Source organism: Cherax quadricarinatus, chromosome 51 (genome assembly GCF_038502225.1).
Source record: "Cherax quadricarinatus isolate ZL_2023a chromosome 51, ASM3850222v1, whole genome shotgun sequence".
Lineage (NCBI taxonomy): Eukaryota > Metazoa > Arthropoda > Malacostraca > Decapoda > Parastacidae > Cherax > Cherax quadricarinatus.
The window spans coordinates 855502-877634 of NC_091342.1; the positions used below are offsets into that span (position 1 = coordinate 855502).

General features: G+C 36.7%; 1 protein-coding gene across 1 annotated transcript; it reads left to right on the forward strand.

Moving 5' to 3' along the window:
* The first annotated feature begins 489 nt into the window (after positions 1-489).
* Positions 490-21334, forward strand: LOC128694764 (mitochondrial E3 ubiquitin protein ligase 1). The gene is made up of 7 exons (XM_053785068.2): positions 490-708; positions 4863-5059; positions 6946-7024; positions 9096-9233; positions 12167-12286; positions 16920-17008; positions 19452-21334. The coding sequence occupies exons 1-7, from the start codon at positions 595-597 to the stop codon at positions 19723-19725; spliced, it is 1011 nt and encodes a 336-aa protein (XP_053641043.2). The 5' UTR covers positions 490-594; the 3' UTR covers positions 19726-21334.
* Positions 21335-22133: the final 799 nt, after the last annotated feature.

Here is a 22133-nt window from a genome sequence, read left to right on the forward strand (position 1 = left end):
ATCTCCTTTTATTGTAACTGATTTTCACACAGTTGAGTTACTTAGTTGCTTTAACTTTTAAGGTTTAATCAATAAGATATTGCAAGGATCCCAGTAGAAATAAGTCACTTTGACTTTCTTTTTGAGTTATCATAGGTAATTTATACTATGCGTGATAATTGTACTTATGTGTACCTGTACCTGAATAAACTTACTGACTTATAGATTAGGTCAGGTTCGTCAGGAAACAGGACAAATGTTTCCTGACGCGGGTCTTTGTCATATGATATCCCACCGTTGGAGCTTTTGGCCATCTGACCGAGGCCTTACACTGGCTTACCCCTCCACCCCTTTAAAAATTATGGTAATAATTTTATTATAGTTTAATATCTTCATTATGCACCTCATACCCATCCTGTGGGCAGTAATCAAAGGATTACATAGTTATAACCATTTTATATTCCCTGACTTATACCAGGAAGCAGAGTTTGTTACGGTGTGAGCCGTCAGTGTCCCTTAAAAACCCAACAAGAAGGACACTTGTCATAGGAACTGTTTATCTGCAACACTTCTGAAGAATATCTTTTCTGTCAGTGGCACTATAAACCCCTAGTCATGAGTTTCAAGGACTTTACAATGGACTTATTAGGTCTGGGCATCAGCACGGGATTTACTTACCTTTTCTATCGCTTTGTACGTGCTGGCCAGGATGTGGTTCGTCATCTCAAGGTAAATGTAACTTAACGTATCTGAGGACAATAATTGAATTTGAAAAATTATTCAGAGGGGAGGAGGAAGTAGTGCCTTGATGCCAGTGAAGGGTTCTCCATCCAGTGGAGTGGAGTTAGGTATCATTTCCTTGATTTAAACCTGATTATTTACCCCCGGCGCCAGTACCCATGCATATTTAGGGCTTCCCCGTGACTATAATAAAATAATATCTTTATTTACTACAAGTACATGTATAAGATATACAGGCCTAGCTGACTTCACTGACATATTACTATATAGAAAGCCATTTGTTATGCTGAGCATTTTGGGCAAATTTGGTCAGTTTTGTCCCAGGATGTGATCCATACCAGTCGACTAACACACAGTTACCCATTTTAAACTGATGGGTGAACAAGGACAGCAGGTGTCTTATGGAAACACGTCCCTAATGTTGTTCAGCTGTACCGAAGGAGATTCGAACCCCGGACCTCAGTGTGTGAGCTGAGTGCACTAGTGATCGAGCTACGTGACACCCGCATCCTTGAGTTTAGTTAGCAACCACTTCCTTGATTTAAACCTGATTATTTACCCCAGGCACCAGGACCCATGCATGTTTAGTGCTTCCCCAGGGTTTTAACAGACCTTTAGGGAGGTTCCTTGATGCCAATGAAGGCTCTTGATTCGAAGAATTAGTCTTTTCCTTGCCTTCCTTGATTGAACCTGAATGCCTCCCATTCCTTAGGTGCTGTATGACCTTTGTGGGTTTAGCACTTCCCTCTGATTAAAAAATATATAAATTAAATAACTTAATATTCAACCTGTTTTTTTTTGTTATACTTGATTACATCTTCATACTTTTATGCCATTATTTATATTAATTATGTGTTCATTGAAAACATTTGTGAGTTATAAAACATTAGTCTTTGACATTATCTGCATATCATTGACATTACCTGTATATATTAATAGTTTGCTCCTTTGGTTTCATAAAATAATAGTATATGTTACTTAATTTATTTTATAATTTAACTGAATTCCAATGATCTTTGGCTTTCTCAAGTCACCAATTGATAAGAAAAGCATTCTTATATATATATATATATATATATATATATATATATATATATATATATATATATATATATATATATATATATATAAATATATATATATATATATATATATATATATAATATATATATATATATATATATATATATGTCGTGCCGAATAGGCAGAACTTGCCATCTTGGCTTAAATAGCAACGCTCATCTTGCCATGTAGGACAAGCGAAAATTTGTGTATGCAATAATTTCGCCAAAATCATTCTGAACCTAACGGAAAAAATATATTTCACTGTGTTTGTTTAGTATTAAATTATTGTAAACAAATCTAAAATATATTTAGTTGGGTTAGGTTAAAATAAATTGCTCTTGTTGTAATAAGGTTAGGTAAGTTTTCTAAGATTCTTTTGATGCAAAATTAAAAATTTTTACATTAACATTAATGAAAAAAATATATCTTTAAACGTATAAGAGAAAATTTTAGAAAGGACTTAATTTTAAATGAGTTCTTGCTAATTGACCAGTTTTACATATTCGGCACGACATATATATATATATATATATATATATATATATATATATATATATATATATATATATATATATATATATATATATATATATATATATATATATATATATATTGAGTGAAATTATTGGTAAGCACTAACCTAATGTAGTCGCTATAACACAACTTAACTTAATGTAATGTAAACTAAAATAAACCTAAATTATGTTGTTGGAGAATTCATGATTATATTTTCCCATGAGGCTGACAACTCATGGATGTTGGTGTTTGGAGATTTGGTGACCTCACCAGATACCATTTTCATTTGAATTACAGTTTTAGCTAATTTTTCTTACATTTTATTATATTGGGCAGTATTTTAAGCAACTCCGAAAATTATTACTGTACATATAACAAATTGAAAACTGCTTCATCCTACACATAATATTATCCTTAATTAAGTGATATTCAACCATACATTAAACTTGTGTATTGCATAATATATACAGTACACTGGATACTGTACTGTAGCTGTTTCTGTTAAAAAATAAAACTGATTACACTGTTTAGAAATGTAACTTTCAAACAACATAGAAGGTAATACACATAATACAGTTAAAGCTGCTGAACACACTTTATTGTAAAGCTAATATGACAAATTTACCACTGCACTAGCTATTTATATATTATATTATCCCCCTCAAGGGAGGTTTCTTGATGGTAGTGAGTAGCTCTTTATTACCTTACATTCTCCCAGGCACTTTCTGACCCCTGTTGGTTTAGCACTTGCACCATTGATATAATAATAATGTAATATTATAGTGATATATTATATACAAAAATTTCCATACATTCCAATGGATTTATGAGTTAACCATCAATGTAATTTCACATACAGAATCTGTTAAAAATATATCCCAAGAAAGCCTAAAACAGAAAAAGAACATAGAAAACTTTACAGAAGTAAAAAAGGCTGCTGAACTGGTCAAAAAAAAAAAAAAGTATCAGAGGAAAACAAAGAAAACTTACAGAACAACTGAGATTCAAACCAATGGGGAGGTAGTCCTACAACTGGCAGGCCGGTGTGCAAACAACTGTACAGTGTCAGCATACTGGCCTGCCAGTTTTAGAACTGGCTTTTCGTAGGTTCGATTCCTACCTGTTCTGTGAGCTGGTTACAACCGTTGTATGATTTTGTGAGTTGGTAAATGAAAACTTAAACAGAGAAATTGTAGCTGTATGTTAGGCTGTTTTTTAGATTGGTGCTTGTTAATAGTTACACTACATTTGTATATGGGAGAAATCTTTGACTAGGTATGTAACTTCAATGAAATCGGTAACATTTGTTGAAACAGTTTTTGAAATAAAAAGCTGCATGCATCTAGAACTAACAGTCTGATTGTTAGATTAGTAGCTGTCTAACAGGAGGTCTGGTCTGAGACTGCACAACTGGGGGCAATGGTCCCAAAGATCAACAACAAATATGCATTTTTACAGATGTATTGTAGATATATCTGCAGCCAAGGTCATGCTGAACTCATTATGAGTCTAATACAATAGCAACATGACTTCCACAACCACTTCATAGGCTTGTGTCCTGGCAGTGCCTTTTCCTCCTGGGTAATGTAGGTCCTGTTTGGCATTTTCTTCCAGGATAGGCCTGTTTCGTCACAATTAAACACTTGTTAGGGTTCAAATCCTTCAGCCTTTACATAGTCCTGGAATTCATGAACATACTTTTCAGCTGCACATTTGTCAGAACTTGCAGCCTCACCATGCCTTACAACACTGTGTATGCCACTACACTTCTTAAATCTATCAAACCATCCTTAGCTGGCCCTAAATTCACAAACTGCAGCACTTGTTCCAGGCATTTTCTTTACAAGATCCTCATGCAACTGCTTTGCCTTCTCACAAATGATCAACTCCACAACACTGTCTCCCACTAATTCTTTTTCCTTAATCCACAATAATAACTTTTCCATTATTGGTGGTCTTTGTTTAGTTAGAAAAGTTACTCCTTTTGCAACATTAGCATCTTTGATTTGTTCTTTCTTTGCCAGGATGGATGTAATTGTGATTTATTCTTGCTGTACATCCTGGCAAGTTCCATCACCCTCATATCACTCTCAAACTTTTCTATCACTTCATGCTTAAATTCCTTTGTGTTTCTCACTTTCTTTACCACAAGAACTTTACTAGGAACTTTCTTTGGAGCTATCTTTACTTATTTCACAGTTGCACTGCAAGAAAAACCACTAAAAACAATGGTAAACAAGTGAAATGTTTGGATGTATGAGCAGAAGCTTCCTCAGCCACCGAGAGACAAAGCCAAATTGAAGCACAAGCTGCCCCAGCCGGTGGATGGATGCGTCCAAAACAGCCGATAACCGAGCAAACGGCCGATAACCGAGCGCCGAAAAACCCGCTGATAACCAAGTTGGCCGATAACCAAACCGGCCAATAACTGGGGGTCCACTATATTACCCTCAGACATGACATCTCCACTTCCTCCTGTACAAATTACTAAAAATTATAAGAAAAATGTATCCTTGTATTCATAAAAATAATTATTATAAAGTCTTTCTCTTGTGTTTCAGGAAACACCAGAGTTGGAAATAAATTCCAGCCTCATTGGCAGAGTGACAGAGAGTGGTGGTAGCATGATTGCTTGTGTGAGGGGAGTTGTAAAGGCTTCAGATATTGCACTGAGGTGTAATGCTCGACCTGAGGTGACAGGTGTTATATGGCGCCACACCATCCAGGAGCATCTTGTTGAACAAGTTATGGGTTTGTGGTACGATCATTTTCTTTAGAAATTAAATATTTTATCTTGAAATTAGGATATTTCAACATTTAAATTTGTAAAAACCATAGTGTTGTGAATGAATCTAGTTAGTGATAAGGTCATTCAGAACACATATTCACTTTCTGTGTAGGCGAAACGTTTCGAAATAAAGATACCTAACTGTTGCATATGTGTCTTACCTAACAACCTGTCGGTATTTTATACCATTTTAATGTTCACTTTCTAATGAACTAGAAATTTTCCTTTAACCCTTAAACGATCCAAACAGATCGACGTTCAAATTCGTAGTGCTACAAAAGTAGATCTACTTTTTTTTACATATTTTCAAATATAACAAAAAAAAAAATGTAGATAAAAGTTTTTTACACGTTTTCAAATGTAAAACAAAAAAGAAGATCTACATTTTTTTACATACTTTCAGATGTTGAAAAAACGTATATATACGTTTGGACCGTTTAAGGGTTAAATAAAAGAATAGTTTTGCATCATTATAAAATTGTAGTACAGTAATGTACCTGAGAAAATCGGAAAAATAGTGCTTCACGGTTATGATGTACTTATTTGTTTGTTAACCCTTTGAGGGTGTCAGCTGTACTAGTACGGCTTATGACCCAGGGTTTTTGATGTACTAGCACACCTAAATTCTAGCGCCCTCAAATCTAGTGGGAGAAAGCTGGTAGGCCTACATATGAAAGAATGGGTCTATGTGGTCAGTGTGCACAGTATAAAAAAAATCCTGCAGCACACAGTGCATAATGAGAAAAAAAATCTTTGACCGTTTTTTTGGAATAAAACAGCGACTTTGCACTGTATTTTCATATGGTATTTATTGTTGTATTCTAGTTTTCTTAGTCTCATTTTATAGATTGGAAGACATATTACAGAAATTGAGATGATTTTGACTGGTTTTACAATGAAAAGTACCTTGAAATTGAGCTCAAAGTAGCAGAAATGTTCGATTTTTACCAAAGTTCAAAAGTAAACAAATCATGCCAAGTGTCCAATACACGTCAACTGGTGAGTCTAATATTCTTTTGCAAGTGTTCCAATATTATTTATACCATTTTTACACTAATGCAGCAGTCTGCATAACAGTAAATCTTCAATTTTTTGTGAAAATAAAAATTCAAAGTGGAAAGCAAAAGAATGTAAGAGGGGCCTTGAGATGTGACTAATGAACAGAGGAAATGTCATTTTAGTGCCAGTAATGTCTTTCTTGTTTATTCTGGACCTTATTCAGAAATTGGCATCTTTTGAAATTTGTGTGAAATTGGCAAAATTGCTAAATTCTGACCACTGTACTGGATAGTTGAAATTGGTAAATGGGTGGTTTCTTGCACTCATTCGATAGAAAAAATGGAGTTCTAGCGAAATATTCATGTTTTTTGTCGACTAGTACAGTGGAATTGGCCAAAAATGGGGCTCATAGTGAGCAAAATCGCCGATGCGCAAACATCGCCGATACCGCTAACTTCGCGAGAGCATAATTCCATAAGTTTTCCATCAAATTTCGTACTTTTGGTGTCATTATGATCTCAAATAATTACTTCTCTCCTTTTATCTTTCAGTTTATATCTTACCCTAACTGCCTCCTCTTTTAGATACAACTAGAAAGTGATCTGATATATTTGCCCCTCTATAAACTACATCCTGAAGTCGATATCGTGTATACTTATTTATCCTCTTTTTCTTAAAATATGTATTTATAACTTTTTATCAAAGGGCTCCCATTATCATTTACACCTGGACAAATGCATTCAAATTAAAAAATTAATAGTTCTTCATTACTTAGATGAACTTACAAATGTAAACAAAATTCCCTCCCTTAATAATGTTAACATTGTTCTCCGCAAAATAATTATTTTATCTTTCAGGATGAACGATAAATTGACTGTCGATTTATCTACAAGTCACATACCATTTGTGTTGATGGGCAAGGGAATTGGAGTCCAGGTGTGTGTTCTGTATCTTTCTTGGGTTTAGCATTTTCCCTCTTCAGCCCTCTCACTAATACTTTTAGTAACTCCTCACCTCCTAATTTCCACACTACGAATTCTCTGCATAATACTTACACTACACATTGCCCTTAGACATGACATCTCCGTCGCCTCCAGCCGCCTCCTCGCTGCAGCATTTGCATCCCTTGCTTCACACCCATATAAGATTGTTGGTACCACTATACTCTCATACATTCTCTTCTTTGCCTCCATGGATAATTTTTTTTTTTTGCCTCCACAGATACCTCAATCTAGGTAGTAAGTTGGTAGACAGCAACTGCCCTGGGAGGTACGTACTACCGTCCTGCCAAGTGAGTGTAAAACAGGAGCCTGTACTTGTTTTACATGATGGTAGGGCTGCTGGTGTCTTTTCTGTGTCTCATAAACATGCAAGATTTTTGGTATGTCTTGCTACTTCTACTTACACTTAGGTCACACTACACTTGCATGTACAAGCATATACACCTACCATCCGACTTACGACCTGCTCGACATACGACCACTCGACTTACGACCATGTTTTGTATGCCAAATTTCTGGGAAATAAACAGCTGTTTGTGTTGTACACAGTGTTTATCCAAACCTTACAATATAAAATATAGTACTAACAGCATGAAAAGTAAAGTAAAAAATGAAATACCAAAATAAAACAATAAAATAAAATCATTACAAAATGTGATGTTGATATTTAGTAGTAAGGTTTGACTTACGTCCATTTTGACTTACGACCAGTTGGTCGGAACCAAACTCGGTCGTAAGTCGGATGGTAGGTGTATATACACACACACTCTGGGTTTTCTTCTATTTTCTTACTAGTTCTTGTTCTTGTTTATTTCATCTTATCTCCATGGGGAAGTGGAACAGAATTCTTCCTCCGTAAGCCACGTGTGTTGTAAGAGGCAACTAAAATGACGGGGACAAGGGGCTAGTAACCCCTTCTGTATAAATTACTAAATTTAAAAAGAGAAACTTTCGTTTTTCTTTTTAAGCTACCCTGTCTCGGTGGAATACAGCCGGTTTGTTGAAAGAAGAAGAAGATACCTCAAATGATGATGAAAGTTTTTCTTTTTCGGGCCACCCTGCCTTGGTGGGAGACAGCCGATGTGTTAATAATAAATAAAACAGATACCTCAAAGTACCATTGACCTTTTTTCCTTCATCAGTTCTGTGGTTAACTTCATCCTTCATAAACTCATCTGCTGACAGGTCAACTCCCAAATATCTGAACATATACACTTCTTCCATACTCTCTCCTTACAATGTAATATCCAATTTTTCTTTATCTAAACCATTGGATACCCTCATCACCTTACTCTTATCTATGTTCACTTTCAACTTTCTACCTTTACACACCTTTATCCTCCATGGGGAAGTGGAAAAAAATTATTCCTCCGTAAACCATGTGTGTCATAATAGGCAACTAAAATACTGGGAGCAAGGGGCTAGTAACTCCTTCTCCTGTATAAATTACTAAATTTAGAAGGAGAAAATGGGATACTGTCATTATGTTGAAAGAATAGCGATAATAACAATAATAATAATAATTGTGCTTTTATTTTTATGTAAATTTCCTTAAAATTTTTTGTGGTAGATAAGGTAATTTTAACATAGTCATTCACCTAATGTCAGACTTTAGACTGAAAGTTAAACCTCTCCTTAGAAAAAAATGTCTTCGTCCAGTAGAATAATTTTATCCACCTTTAGGGCTTTACTTGGTTGGACAATTTATTCAGTCTTACCTTGAGTACCTCTACTTGATTGTGTCAATGATTTTTATTTACCTTGGGAAGATGATTGACTTTCTGTTGACGGCCGGATAATAAGTGAATGACTACGTATATATGACGGTGAAGAACTAGGAAATGACAACATCCTTTTGTGCATTTTAAAAGTTTGTATGCTGTGCTTAAGTACAGTATCATCGTTTACAATGTTGACGAGATTCTTTTCAGTTTTGGTAATTAGTGCAATATAGTTTATGAAAATTTTCACTTTTAAGTGGTAATTTAACCTGTTATCTCTTGCAGATTACAAATCCAAAAAAACTAGATTACGTAGCACTAACTGTAGTCAGTGAAAAGTTTGAATCAGCATCCAATTCTTTAGCTGATCACATATGGGGGTGGTTGAAGGGTGTTCGAAGTACTGGCACTCAACACATTGAAGTAAGTTACTCTTACTGTCAAATTTTTGTACTTGCATAAAGTTCTTTGTACCCAACTCATTATTTCCTTTGCTTGATTAAACCTTATTCAGAATTGTATTAATGCTATATACACTTTATACATAGGATGTTTAGTTATTTGGTTCACATAGCATCTGTTATAATTTAAGTAGTTTTATGTGTAGTATATTTGACGAAATTAATCACAGAGTTCAATATTTGTGATAATATTTCTTAGAGCCTGGATATTTAGAGACAAGGCTGAAATTAGTAGACAGGATTAAGCCTTCATCACTTCGTGTACTAGATAAACCATATGGGATACGTTCTTGAAGTACATACTGACAACAGAAGCAGTGATGTAAATATGAGGTGATCAGTCCCTCAGCCTTGAAGAGGAAGTAAATTTAAGGTGATTAGTTTCTCAGCCTTGGTGGTGTGTTTAGCTTCTGTTATCTCCTGTATTTCAACAGAAGAAGGTGAAATGCCTCATCAATAAATATGCCATAGTATGGCACACGTGTCTTACTCATCTGCTTGTTGGTTTTGCATAAAATTAAATAATAGTAACATGTTGCTGAGCACATGCACAATATGACATTCCAAAACATCTAGATTCTAGAGGGAGGTTGTGTGAGGGTGAGGTGTGTGGCTCGCATAGGTAGAATTGTCAAACGTACAAGCTTGTCTCACAAATCACAGCTAGGGAGTTCATCAGCACAGTGTGCATCAGCTGTCACCACAAAGTCAGAGCATCTGCCATTCATTATCAATTTCTTACATAAATGATACCATCACCTTACTGTTTCTTTACATATCTTTCCAATTGCCTGGTAGGAAAGTCATGTTCTATATTCATTACAATAATTATTATTTTTTATTATCTCACTGGCCGATTCCCACCAAGGCAGGGTGGCCCGAAAAAGAAAAACTTTCACCATCATTCACTCCATCACTGTCTTGCCAGAAGGGTGCTTTACACTACAGTTTTTAAACTGCAACATTAACACCCCTCCTTCAGAGTGCAGGCACTGTACTTCCCATCTCCAGGACTCAAGTCCAGCCTGCCGGTTTCCCTGAACCCCTTCATAAATGTTACTTTGCTCACACTCCAACAGCACGTCAAGTATTAAAAACCATTTGTCTCCATTCACTCCTATCAAACACGCTCACGCATGCCTGCTGGAAGTCCAAGCCCCTCGCACACAAAACCTCCTTTACCCCCTCTCTCCAACCTTTCCTAGGCCGACCCCTACCCCGCCTTCCTTCCACTACAGACTGATACACTCTTGAAGTCATTCTGTTTCGCTCCATTCTCTCTACATGTCCGAACCACCTCAACAACCCTTCCTCAGCCCTCTGGACAACAGTTTTGGTAATCCCGCACCTCCTCCTAACTTCCAAACTACGAATTCTCTGCATTATATTCACACCACACATTGCCCTCAGACATGACATCTCCACTGCCTCCAGCCTTCTCCTCGCTGCAACATTCATCACCCATGCTTCACACCCATATAAGTACACAGTTAAAGGTGGAGGTAGTCCTGCCTCCACTAGTGTTAATGCTTCTTATAGCTGGTAATCACCCTGATCTTTCTGTGGCACTCATAAACCCATCTTCACCTTTGCATTATCTTTCTGAGTGCTCTTGAACTATGTGAGGACTGACTGCAGTATTTATTGCTATTTACATCATATTTTTAACATTTTCTGAAATGCAGGCCATTGAACCTGAGAACACAAGGCTTGATTAATGACTGGATTTTCTAGCATAATGAAGTTATTTTTTTTTCAGTTGAATTTCTCAAAAAATGGTTGATAAATATATAAAAAAAAATCATGAGTACCAATGTAAATGTGAATATTCACAAGGTCACAAATGGTTCCTCAAATTATCTTTTAGGATTTTTATAAATTTATCATAATATGGTACTGTAGTTTGATTTTGAGCTGGTGTAATGCCTTAACTATCAAGCCACCCCCTGTATCTGTACAGGGGTGGCTTGATGCTGGTGGAGGGGTCTTGATCTCAGGATTTAACTTGATTACCTCTGATTCACCAAATCCTGTACAACAACTATGAATTTAGTGCTTCACCTTGAATATACAACAATAATAATCGACTTCCAGCAAGCGTGCATGAGCGTGTTAGATAGGAGTGAATGGAGACGAATGATTCTTGGGACCTGACGATCTGTTGGAGTGTGAGCAGGGTAATATTTAGTGAAGGGATTCAGGGAAACTGGTTATTTTCATATAGTCGGACTTGAGTCCTGGAAATGGGAAGTACAATGCCTGCACTTTAAAGGAGGGGTTTGGGATATTGGCAGTTTGGAGGGATATGTTGTGTATCTTTATACGTATATGCTTCTAAACTGTTGTATTCTGAGCACCTCTGCAAAAGCAGTGGTAATGCGTGAGTGTGGTGAAAGTGTTGAATGATGATGAAAGTATTTTCTTTTTGGGGATTTTCTTTCTTTTTTGGGTCACCCTGCCTCGGTGGGAGACGGCCGACTTGTTGAAAAAAAAAAAAAATAATCTACCTTAAACTTTTTTTAGATCATTTCATATTTAGACATTGAGCTCAAAGAACTATGAAAGCATTAGACCTCAGACAAGGTTTTGATTTGTCCTATGTCTAGAACAGACCCAAATATTATCCAAAGTCCATATCCAGTTTGTGGGTTTGTTGTGAATTTATATTAAATAAAAAAAGGCACAATACCGTGAATGGTCCAAGTTGGACCGAAACGTCGTCGTAAGCTCCTCTCTTCTATGTGCGGGTTATTTGTGTGAATTTATATTCTCTATTAGTGGTTGTTAAAACCAAGTCTGATATCCTGCATAATTAGAAATATGTAATATGAATTGTATTAAGTAGACAGCCTTATAAATGACAGTTCTAAGTGTAACTAGCATTGATGTTTGCAGGAGATGCTTGTGGAAGGTACAAGGGCCCTGGGCATTGGACAACTCATGTTGCGAAATGAGGGTCTCCATCTTGATCCTGCTAATGTCATACCATATATGATTACAACTAAAGACAAGAAGGTATGACTGTATTACTCTTGTTTGCTATGAATTCCTTAATTGATAATGGATACTAAATACAGCCTCTCCTCAGCGACATACTTGTTTACCGACGCCTTGGGCTTACGCTGGGCTCTCTGACCATTATGTATACCTAAATAATGTATAGTAGAGCTGATTTCCTCTATTCTGTTTATTACAATGTACAGTACACTACACTGCTGTATAAACATTTAAAAGTATACCAGAAATGTTATAAATGGTGCAAAGGTAACATTAAAACAATATCAAAGATAGTTAACACAAACCCACTACCATTATAGTATGCTCCTCACTTAATGACAAATTAACTTGTTTACTGACATGGTCTTAGGAACAGAACTCCGTCGTTAAGTGAGAAGAGGCTGTAATAGGAAGTGTGGATTCGGGAAAGATAGAACACCTATGTTTTTACATATTGTACTGGCTACTTCATCTATTTTTCATGGTGGAATTCCTCAAATACAATGATTTTCCTTTTCACAGTGACTTTTCATTATCATTTTCAATAATATATTATGCAGCTACTCATTTATCTTGTAAAATTTTTTCTCCCTCCCATGTGTTGTTAACTTTGGGTTCTGTCTCTCTACTATTACGAGATTTTCATTTTTATTTGGTATTTTAACCACAAAAAATTTGATAGCATTTGTGTTTTGGATTTTAGTAAAGTTTATTTTCCATGGCACTACATAAGTTTTACATTGTATATTTATCTGTTGTACATGAGAAAGTCTGTTGATACGTAATGCATAACTGTTATCAATACTGCTACCTAATTATGAATGCTTTCCCAGTTTTGTTTCTGTTACTCATTGTTAGGTTATTTATAATGTCCTTTAGCTTTAATCTTTTTTAAGATTATTAGCATTTATATGTAGACTTTACACAGATTGTTCATCTAATTCCCTTTTCTTCACATATAGTTAGTATTTTGTTTTTGTCTCTTTTTCATTTGTTGTCATGATCATCTATTTAATGGGTTGATCCAGCCCAGTTCCTTCATAAAAAAAGAATATTCTTTTCTTTCTCGCTTCATGAATCATTTAACCTTTTGGAAGTTGCTGTAAAATCTTATACAGGCAGGCCCCGCTTTACAGCACTTTGTTTTACAGTATTTCGCTAATACAGTGGTTTTCAGTTAGTATACCCATTCTTTGTTTATTCAGATTTCTTACCATGAATATTTTCAACACTCGCTATAAGCTAATGAAAGAAATATTTTAAGTAATGTGTGTACTGTATTCCGGGATCAGCTTTTGAAAATTGACCACTGTCTGGAAAATCTCTCAACTCTTGCCCCAAACATCTTGCTACTGGGAGATTTCAACTTGAGACACCTAAATCTCTGCACCAAATTCACCTTAAACCAGCAAATATAAGAGCCTACACGACTGGAAAATATGCTTGACCTCATCTTCATTAAAAACGACTATTTGATTTGTAATATAACTGTATCAAAGACAATACACTCAGATCACAATATAATATAGGCACAGACATGTATGCACAGGGCTCCTGACCAGTAAAATGTGATCAGTTATGAGGGTGTCTTCACAAAATTCAATTTCAGTAACAAAAACATACAGTGGGAACAAGTCAACTATGTCCTAAATGAAACAAGCTGGGAAGATATCCTAAACAACATGGATCCATACCTTTGCTTAGAAAAAATAAACTATGTGGTTCTTCAGATCTGCCCAGGGCGTATTCCATTAAGAAAAAGAAAGATGTAAACTAGAAAGAGTGAGACGCTCCCTATACAGATGAAGGCGATGAGGCACAGAGCTCCTGAGAGGGCCCAATATATCTGAAATACGAAGGGAAGCACTGGTCAATGAAATTACAAATATCGAACTTAAGCTGAAGGAATCTTACAGGAGAGAAGTAAAAGCCATAAAGGAAATTGATAAAAAAAAACAAAATACTTCTTCTCTTATGCCAAATCTAAGGGAAAAACAGCATCCAGTATTGGGCCCCTGTTTAGGCGAGATAGGACATACACACATGACTGCCAAAAAATGAGTGAGATACTAAAGTCCCAATATGACTCAAGTGTTCAGCGAGCCGCTGCCCAGACTAAGGGTCAACAATCTAAATGAATTCTTTATGAACGAGACCCAAAATTTGGTCATCTCAGAAATCTTGGATATTATCCTAACACCACAAGACTTTGAAAAGGCAATAAATGACATGCCCATGCACTCTGCCCCAGGCCCAGACTAGTGGAACTCCGTGTTCATCAAGAACTGCAAGAAGCCCCTGTCGCGTGCCTTCAGCATTCTATGGAGAGGGAACATGGACACAGGGGTCATCTCACACTCACTAAAAATAACAGACATAGCCCCACTCTACAAAGGTGGGAGTAAAGCAATTGCAAAGAACTACAGACCAATAGCACTAACATCCCATATCATAAAAATCTTTGAAAGGGCTCTAAGAAGCAAGGTCGCCGACCACCTAGATACCTATCAATTACACAACCCAGGGCAACACAGGTTTAGAGCAGGTTGCTCCTGCCTGTCCCAGCTACTGGGCCACTATGATGAGGTCCTGGACGCTGTAGAGGATAAACAAAATACAGATGGAGTATACACAGACTTTGCAAAAGCTTTTGACAAGTGTGACCATGGTGTTATAGAGCACAAAATGCATGATAAAGGAATATCAGGAAAACTTGGTAGATGGATCTATAATTTCCTGACAAATAGACCACAAAGAGTAATAGTAAACAGAGTAAAGTCTGAGGTAGCTATGGTGAAAAGCTCTGTTCCACGAGGCACAGTACTTGTTCCCATTCTATTCCTCATATCTGACATAGAGATGTAAGCCATAGCTTCGTGTCTCTCTTTGCGGATGACACCTGGATTGCCATGACAGTGACCTCCGTCGAAGACACTGCAAGACTCCAAGTAGACATCAACCAAATCTTCAAATGGGCTACTCAAAGCAATATGAAGTTCAATGAAGAGAAATTTCAACTACTCAGATATGGAAAACTTTAGGAAATTAAAACTGTCTCAGGGTACACGACAAATTCTAACCATACAATAGAGTGAAAAAGTAACGTGAAGGACCTGGGAGTGATGATGTCAGAGGATCTCGCCTGCAAAGACCACAACAATGTATCTACTGCATTTTCTAGGAAAATGATACCTGGAGTTTACCTGGAGAGAGTTTCGGGGGTCAACGCCCCCGCGGCCCGGTCTGTGACCAGGCCTCCTGGTGGATCAGCGCCTGATCAACCAGGCTGTTGCTGCTGGCTGCACGCAAACCAACGTACGAGCCACAGCCCGGCTGATCAGGAACTGATAGGATGGATAACGAGAACCTTCAAAACCAGGGACGCTAAGCCCATGATGATTCTCTTCAAAACGCTTATTCTCTCTAGGCTGGAATACTGTTGTACACTAACTGCTCCCTTCAAGGCAGGTAAAATTGCTGACCTGGAAAGAGTACAAAGAACTTACATGACACACATAAGTATGATAAGGCACCTAAATTACTGGGAACGGTTGACGGCCCTCGATTTGTATTCCCTGGAATGCAGGCGAAAGAGATACATGATAATATACACTTGAAAAATCCTAGATTGATTAGTACCAAACTTGCACATGAAAATCATTCCCCACGAAAGCAAAAGACTCGGCAGGAGATGCAACATTTCCCCAGTGAAAAGCAGGGGTGCCACGAGTACACCGAGAGACAACACAATAAGTGTCTGGGGCCCAAGGCTGTTTAACTGCCTCCCAGCATACATAAGGGGGATTACCAGTAGACCTCTGGCTGTCTTCAAGAAGGCACAGGACAGGCACCTAAAGTCAGTGCCTGACCAGCCGGGCTGCGGTTCGTGTGTCAATTTGCGTGTGGCCAGCAGTAAGAGCCTGGTTGATAAAATCCTGATCCACCACGAGGCCTGGTCTCAGACCGAGGCATAGGGGCATTGACCCCTGAAACCCTCTCCAAGTATACTCCAGGTATATGCATTTTTTAGGCCTAACTATATTTCTCACTTTATATATGACAGTGTAAACCTGTTATCAGACTTTTATATATATTTGAAGGTAATAAAATGATATGATTCACTTTACAGCAATTTTTGTTTTACAGCAGTAGCAAGGAAGCTAACCTGCTGTATAAGCGGGGCCCTTCTGTGTCTGTGTTCATATCATTGACCTGTTGAACGGGTCTTGTCTAATAAATGTCTTTGTAGCCTTCCTGTTGTTTGTCCCTACTATTCTTCTTTATCTGTGTTCAGTGGTGTTAATTGTAGCATTTTTTTTTTTCAGCATACCAGCCATCTTCCACCAGGCCAGTGTGACCTGGTAAAGGAGAAACACTTTCATCATCATTCACTCCATCACTTTCTTGCCGCCAGAGACGTGCCTACGCTACAGTTAAAAAACTGCAACATCAACACCCCTCCTTCAGAGTGCAGGCACTATTCTTCCCACCTTCAAGACAGTGACGGAGTGGATTATGGTGAAAGTGTTTTTTTTTCGGGTCACCCTATTTCGGTGGGAGACGGTGTGTTAAAAAAAAAAAGACTGCTAAGGATTAGTCTTGAGTAATAGTTTATACATGTCATTATTTATGACTAAAAATGGTTTTCCAGGGTGTAATCGAGGACTTGGAGGCACCAATTCCTTACATTAAAGTGCTGAGCCTTGTGACAGCATGTGGAGTTGCCTTTTTTTCTTACCGGTAAGAATGTTATTTTTAGATAATAAAAAAGGCAAATACCATGACTGGAACAATACACAAATAACCTGCTCATAGGAAACAAACTTATGACGATGTTTCAGTCCAACTTGACCATTAATTAGTGATGCTAAAGTGTGTTACTAGTTAATGATCTAAGTCGGACTGAAACGTTGTTATAAGTTTTTTCTTCTATGTGCAGGTTATCTGTGTATTGTTTTTAATCCAATACATTTTTTTGGCCTTGGTTTATAGAATGTGGTAGAAGCTTATAAATTTAGCTTACATTAGTAAAGTTGAAAATAAACATTATTGAAAGAAAGAATGGCACTATGTTTATATTTTTTTTTTCTTAAGTATGTTAACTTGAATGCATTACAAAGTGTGTTTAATAATTTTATGGGTTATTATGTTATTCATAGGGAAGTGCTACACCTAAGGGGTCATATAGTGTATTAGGAATGGGAGGAAATGAGGTTTGATGTAAGAGAGCAGAGGGCAGCTCCAATTCTTTGGAATAAGAGCTCTTTACTAGCACCTCGCCGGAAGGTTTTCTTGGTAATGCAGTGTTAGTTTTTATCATTGTATTCTTCTCATTCTCTTGTTTCTCTTTGTATGTTCAATAAGTAACTCTTTCAGGGTTCACAGGCCCTCTCAGAGACTTGTTCTCAGGGTCCCCCAAATTTAAAAAAAAAAATGTATTTTTTCTTATGAAAAGATAGAGAATCTTTTCCCAATCATAATGAAACCAAAAGTATGAAATTTGATGGAAAACTTACGGAATTATGCTCTCGCGAAGTTAGCGGTCTTGACGATGTTTACGCATCGGCGATTTTGCCCATTTTGAGCCCTATTTTCGGCCAATTCCAATGTACTAGTCAACAAAAATCATAACTATTTCGCTAGAACTCCGTTTTTTCTATCGAATGAGTACAAGAAACCACCAATTTACCGATTTCAACTATCCAATACAGTGGTCAGAATTTAGCAATTTTGCCAATTTCACACAAATTTCAAAAGATGCCAATTTCCAAATAGGGTCCAGAATAAACAAGAAAGACATTCCTGGCACTAAAATAACATTTCCTCTGTTCATTAGTCACATCCCTAGGCCCCTCTTACATTTCTTTTGTTTTCCACTTTGAATTTTTATTCTCACAAATAAAATAAGATTTACTTTTATGCAGACCACTGCATTAGTGTAGAAATGGTATAAATAATATCAGCGCACTTGTGAAAGAATATTAGACTCACCAGTTGACGTGTATTGGACGTTTAGCATGATTTGTTTACTTTTGAACTTTGGTAAAAATCGAACATTTTTGCTACTTTGAGCTCAATTTCAAGGTATGTACTTTTCATTGTAAAACCAGTCAAAATCATCTCAATTTCTGTAATATGTCTTCCATTCTATACAATGAGACCAGGAAAACTAGAATACAACAATAAATACCATATGAAAATATAGCGCAAAGTCGCTGTTTTAATTCAAAAACATGGTCTAAGTTTTTTTTTCTCATTACGCACTGTGTGCTGCAGGATTTTTTTTATACTGCGCACACTGACCACATAGACCCATTCTTTCATATGTAGGCCTACCAGCTTTCTCTCACTAGATTTGAAGGCGCTAGAATTTATGAGTACTAGTACATCATGGACACTGGCACGTAAGCCGTACTAGTATGGCCGAAACCCTGAAAGGGTTAATAATTTTTTGTTGTAAATACTAAGATTAAACCATTATGCCTATAATGGCATTTTTACCAAAGTTATTTAGAAATGTACCAAATCTTTGCCTCTTGTTCCTTTAATACAGGAAGTTTTGCTTTGATGTTGAGGAAGGGCTCTGGGATGAAAATTATCTTTAATTTCCTAGGCACTCTATGACCCCTAGGGATTTACCATTTCTCAGTCAATAATTTACTGCTTGTCTGTGTGTTTGTTCTAAGGTTCCCAGGTATTACCTGGAGTTTACCTGGAGAGAGTTTCAGGGGTCAACGCCCCCGCGGCCCGGTCTCAGCAATTTCTTTTGCTTTTGTTTTGTATTATTAAAATTTTCACATCTGTGCTTTGTTCTTGTTCTTTATTTCTGCTTATCCCCATGGGAAAGTGGAAAAGAATTCTTCCTCTGTAAGCGATGCGTGTTGTAAGAGGTAACTAAAATCCCAGGAGCAATTGGCTAGTAATCCCTTCTCCTGGATAATTTTTTTTTTTTAACATGTCAGCCGTCTCCCACCGAGGCAGGGTGACCAAAAAAAGAAACACTTTCACCATCCTCTATAAATTACTAAATTTAAAACAAAAAACTTTTGTTTTTCTTTTAGGTAACCTAAAAAAGAAAAACTTATGTTTTTCTTTTTAGGTAACCCTGCCATGGTGGGATACGGCCAGTTTGTTGAAAAAAATTGCCTCCAAACTATATTCATATTTTTCTTTTTTCTTCTAGTTTGGTGTCTCGACTGTATACAAAGTGGCGTAAGGATAGGCGTCGACGTGCTGAAGAGAGAGTCTTGGAGGAAGCTCGAGTTCGGAGAGAGGCCCAAGGCAACGATTTGCCAGAGAGTCTAATGTGTGTCATTTGCTGTGGCATCAGAGATGTTCTGCTCGTGCCATGTTATCATGTGTGTGTATGTAGTGAATGTGCACAGAAACTAGAACCTAGAGCATGTCCTGTGTGTCGAGCTGATATAGAAAGTATTCAGCCAGTCTTCTATGCTTGATCATTTTCATTTTATATGTTAAATGTATATATTGTTTATATACTAATACCTGCTCAACGTTGTTGTTCTAGTTATTGTATGGTAAGGAAGATACTGTATTAAATATTTTTTTAAGATAAATTTGTTCTCTCTACAACAGTATATTTTCCTAGGTCCCAAAAGTACTATAAGACTGAATGTATTTCTTTGTTTCTTTCAACACACTGGCCGTATTCCACCGATGCACAGTGACCTATAAATTTATACAGAGGGAGTTACTAGCCCCTTGCCTTTGGCATTTTAGTCACCTCTTGTGACATGCATGGCTTACGGAGGAATAAGACTGAATGTATATCATAAACAGTTGAGTCTGATTACTTGTGGCAACTGATTTCAGACGTATCTTGGTGCGTATACTATTAATCTTGGTTGATAAAAATCTGCATTTATAGAGATCGTACATGTAAATAATGTAACTGAATAGTATATGTGCATATACAGTGGGTCTATATGAATAGCTGTGTGTGTCCACAGTATGTATGTGTACAAGAATGAGCATTTTCTTTGCATGTGCACATAAAATACATGGTATGTATATGTTTGTCATATGTACACACTGTCATGTACATAAAGTTTCCATAAACAGCTTGTATATCTAGTACATATACAGCCAAAAAACATTATATTGTAGAATAAATTTCAATGTCTTATACACTCTTGTTACTTAATGATGAATGACTGAGTAGTATTGCCAGTTCAACAAGATTTTTTTCTAAATATTTACTAAAGTATTATCCAGAAGGCTGAGGAAGGGTTGTTGAGGTGGTTTGGACATTTAGAGAAATATAAATGAAATAGGGAGAACATATAAATCTTTAGTTGAAGGAAGGCAGGGTATGAGTCGGCCTAGGAAAGGTTGGAGGGAGGGGGTAGAGGAGGTTTTGTGTGTGAGAGGCTTGGACTTCCAGCAGGCATATGTAAGTGTTAGGTAGGAGCAAGAGGAGACAAATGGTTTTTATGACTATGTGCTGTTGGAGTTTGAGCAGAGTAACATTTATGAAGGGATTCAGGGAACCTGGCAAGCCAGACTCGAGTCCTGGAGGTGGGAAGTACAGTGCCTGCCCTCTGACGGAGGGGCTTTAATGTTGCAGTTCTTTAAATTGTAGTGTAGGCGCTTCTCTGGCAAGACAGTGATGGAGTGAATGATGATGAAAGTGTTTCTTCTTTTTCGGGTCACCCTGCTTTGGTGGGAAACAGCCAATGTGTTAATATTTTCTGACTATCAAGATGATAGTTATGATTATATATGATATATAGAATCTAGTCATAGCAGTATTAAAGGAAAAGTAATTATGTTGTGTGCTAGGATCAAATTATTTAAACAATCATTTATAAGGAACTCTTTCAATACTGTAATTTTGTTCGTAAGCAATTTTTTTTTTTTTTTTGAGAAAGTTATGCAGATATATATTGGTGAGGAAATTAAAGAATATTTTAAAATATAAATACATTTATAAGCATGTCTTATGCACCTGGGTAACCTAGTGTTGTTCTTATATGTCAGCTCATTATGACTGACAGTCTTGATATAGATTCTACTATTTTTGTTTTATAAATTTTGTATATTGAAGGAATATTTTTAATTATGCCATTAGTATTATCTTGAATTTCTAGTCAAACATAAGTTCCATTCTAAATGAATCCTAGATTTTTTTTAATAATTTTTAAGTGCCTTACTATAGTATATATCCATATAAATAACACATGCAGATATGCATGCAAACTCTGGTCTCTTGTCCCCCAGTCCCTTGGTTACAGAGCCAGAAAGCTAACCACATATGGCCTCAGGAAATTTATGGATATCTTTTACAAACTGGCACCAAACAAAAAACTCAGACTGAAATACAATTATTTCAACCATTATTCCACTTCTCACTGCCCTTCCTAACTCTACCTCTGTTCTACTCTTCACCCCTTGCTGATCTGGGATCAACCCTATTACACTTTTAGCACACCCTACCCTGCAGCGTTGTATGACCCTTATGGGTTTAGCACTTAGTTATGATTATAGTAATAATCAACCATTCTTCGATGTAGAACTTTCAAAGGCAGGAGGTAAAGAATCTCACAAGAGCTGAAGGAGCTGGTGAACCTTTAAAGGTTGACCTATTATTCTCCATCCAAGATACAAACACAGTGGAACCCAGGATATTGGCCGTAATCCGTTCCAGAAGGTTGACCTAAATCCGAAAACTGAAGCAATATTTCCCACAAGAATTAATGTAAATACAATTAGTCCTTATGGAGTTGGATTGCCCTTCCAAACAATAAGCTCTCCTCTCTTCCCTCCTCACCACCTTCAATACAACAAGAGTCTTCAGTAAATGTATGTAATGTTCATTTATTAGTAAAATTGTTCTATTTTTTCT

Coding starts and splice junctions, on each gene's coding strand:
- LOC128694764 (XM_053785068.2), top strand. CDS start 595: ATGAGTTTCAAGGACTTTACAATGGACTTATTAGGTCTGGGCATCAGC. Junction 12,287..16,919: donor TTACAACTAAAGACAAGAAG/GTATGACTGTAT, acceptor ATGGTTTTCCAG/GGTGTAATCGAGGACTTGGA. Junction 17,009..19,451: donor GTTGCCTTTTTTTCTTACCG/GTAAGAATGTTA, acceptor TTTTTCTTCTAG/TTTGGTGTCTCGACTGTATA.